Source organism: Pteropus alecto, unplaced genomic scaffold, assembly GCF_000325575.1.
Source record: "Pteropus alecto unplaced genomic scaffold, ASM32557v1 scaffold189, whole genome shotgun sequence".
NCBI lineage: Eukaryota > Metazoa > Chordata > Mammalia > Chiroptera > Pteropodidae > Pteropus > Pteropus alecto.
This window is the reverse complement of record NW_006442117.1, coordinates 3,606,884-3,609,629: the sequence shown is the minus strand read 5'-3', so window position 1 is coordinate 3,609,629 and position 2,746 is coordinate 3,606,884. Positions and strand designations below refer to the sequence as shown.

At 44.1% G+C, this 2,746-nt stretch overlaps 1 protein-coding gene across 1 annotated transcript in view; it reads right to left on the bottom strand.

Moving 5' to 3' along the window:
• MTR (5-methyltetrahydrofolate-homocysteine methyltransferase) overlaps positions 1-2,746 on the bottom strand; it is a 90,215-nt gene that overhangs the window by 46,955 nt on the left and 40,514 nt on the right. Inside the window, exons 17-18 of the mRNA XM_025039066.1 lie at positions 1,615-1,731; positions 1,206-1,346 (exon numbers count right to left, since the gene is read on the bottom strand). Coding sequence (XP_024894834.1) covers positions 1,206-1,346; positions 1,615-1,731 — 258 coding nt within the window. The remainder of the gene's footprint in view (positions 1-1,205; positions 1,347-1,614; positions 1,732-2,746) is intronic.

The window sequence follows — 2,746 nt, the reverse complement described above, 5'->3', positions numbered from 1 at the left end:
CCCCCACTGGGTGAAAGATGGGCCCAGAAGAAAACTGGATCGTGCTTCCCACCCTTGATGTGATGCTCAAAGACTATTACAGAGCTAAGCGCTTTGTCCACCTGAGCAGAAACAGTCATGAAGCTGGGAAAAAAACGTGGGGACTGTTTCTGACGAGCCGGATTAAAATTAATAATTAAAAAAAAAAAAAAAGCATAGCACTAAACAGACCACGGAAAGGACATGTCTACAGAACGAGAGCTGAAGCAAGAAGGAGCACATGTCCCCGTTGACTTCCACTGGGAACGTGTGGGTCCAGCCACCCCCATTTTCCATCACTCTGCACGCACTTTCCTTCAACTGAATTCTAGGGAGCTGCACCCGTGATAGACATTTACTGTACCCGGGGCTGCCCAACACAGAGCAAGTGAGAGCAAACTGATTTTTGGGTTAACTGTATTTATTCTCACATCTATAGAGCCAGTGTGTGCAGACTTCACACTCTGCATCGCAGAACCCTGCACAGACGGAGCGGACCCTAAATACACAAGTAAACAAAGTAAACACAGCAACGGGAACCAGGCAATAACCCAGGAAGGTCCAAAATAAAGTGTGAGACGCAAAAATGGAATATCTTAATAAAATGGAAACGTGTTCCCAGTATACTGCCAAACAGGTTATCAAAATGGCATCTTGAGTATAATTCTATTTTCATAAAAGTGTGTGTGTGTGTGTGGATACAACTATGAGTGTATATTCATTTCAGAAAAACATAAGTGTGTGTGTGTGTGTGTGTGTGTGTGTGGATACAACTATGAGTATATATTCATTTCAGAAAAACATGACAAGAAAGTTATAATAAAATCTCAATAGTGGTTGATTTGGGGTAGTAGAATTATAAGTAATTTTTATTTTCTTCTGTTGTTTATCTGTATTTTACAAATTTTCTAAAATTAGCATGTGTTACTTTGGTATGAGAAAAATTAATTTTACATTTTAAAATAAATTGAAATATAACTTCAAAATGCTTAAGTGTCCCAAATACGGCCTGTTTTGCCTTCCCTGCCCTCACTAAAACATCACTTACGGAACTTTCTGTAGCAATCTTCAATGATCCAAAGACGTGATTGCATATTTGCTTCTATTCTGCAATGAAGGTCTAATAACCCTGCATGAGCAATAAATAAAAGACAGGAAAGCCACCCATCAGAACACTTCCTCTCTACCTGGGCATAGTGTAGGAGCTTCTCGGTGGCCTCGGGGTCTTTATTCCAGATGAGATCTTCACAGAGGTGGAGAAGGTCCTTATGGATATCGTCATACACGGGGAGGTTGCCAGCATTCACGATCCCCATGTCCATGCCAAACTGAGGGAGATACAAAGAAAGATGAGAATCCCCAGTGACACTCTAGACCAGGTCTGCAAACTTCTTCTGGGGCCAGAAGGACACAGTCAGGCCATCATGTCTGTCGCAGCTACTCAGCTCTGCCACCGCAGCATAAACGCACCACAGACAACCCGCAAGTGAGCGGCTGCGGCTCTGCTCCAAAAAGACTTTATGCACAGAAACCAGCAGCGAGCCAGAGTGGGTCTGCGGGTTTGCCGGTTTCAAGGGAACAGGTGTCCGACCGTACCTGGATTGCATGGTAAAGGAAAACCCCATGCATTGCTTCTCGAATGGCTTCCATTCCTCGGAAGGAGAAGGACAAGTTGGAAAGACCACCACTTATTTTGGCTCCAGGCAATGTTTCCTGGCAAAAATTAAAGAAGTGAAAAGATTACCCTATTTTGCCAAATACAGCAATCGCATCCCTTGAGCTTTATATATGAGTGGAAAGTGAAAAAAACATATCAAGTTCAAGGTTCCCACCGCGTCTTATGACAATATCAAGCATTAGCACATATGTAGAACAGGAACTCCCACTCAAGCACGAACGGGCTCAAGCACAGAGGGAGACAGCCTCCACTACCAAGCACCACCAGGACCCAGCAGTCCCGCTTCCAGGCGCGTCCCAGAGACGCTCGTGTACGTGAGCCCCAGATACACATACGGGAAGCTCGCGGCAGCACTGCTGGCCATGTCCAAAAACGGGAACAAACCCAACGTCTATCAACAGCAGAACAGTTGACTGTGGAATAATTGTGCAACGGAACAGCACACATTAACAAAAACGAACAACCTACAGCTAAGACACCGATGAATCTTGAAAACGAAGTTGGGTAAAAGGCATAAGAATCTTAGATTCTATTTCTATTAAGCTCAGAAACAGGCAAAACTAAATTATACTGTTTACGCAGTCGAGTCTGTTACACAGTGATAATTATGTTCTAAAAAGTCACCACAAATGCCGAATCAAGGAACACTGAAAACCACTGTTTCTGAGAAAATATAGGTTTCGACTCCTGCGAGCCTCCGGCCACAAAACTGCCATCAACTGATAAATGTATAACCTTATTTTATGTGCGTTTCCATTTAAAGACATCTGTTTAATGGATCTGGTTGACTCATCCACCTGAGCTCACAGCCAGCAGCACTGCAACTCATGCCTTAACAAAGCTCCCTAACACGCACCTCCCCCGCAAGCACGCCACGGCCTTCTTGCTCTGAGGAGCACCAGACTGCACTTCAGGGGCCTCTCAGAGAAACCGAGCACCGAGAAAAAGCTCAAAAAAATAAAAAAATTTTAAAAAGCACGGAGGGAGCAACCGGGGGGATTGTTTTATGAACTACACAGATGTCTAACCAATGTACTGGGTACTTGAGGC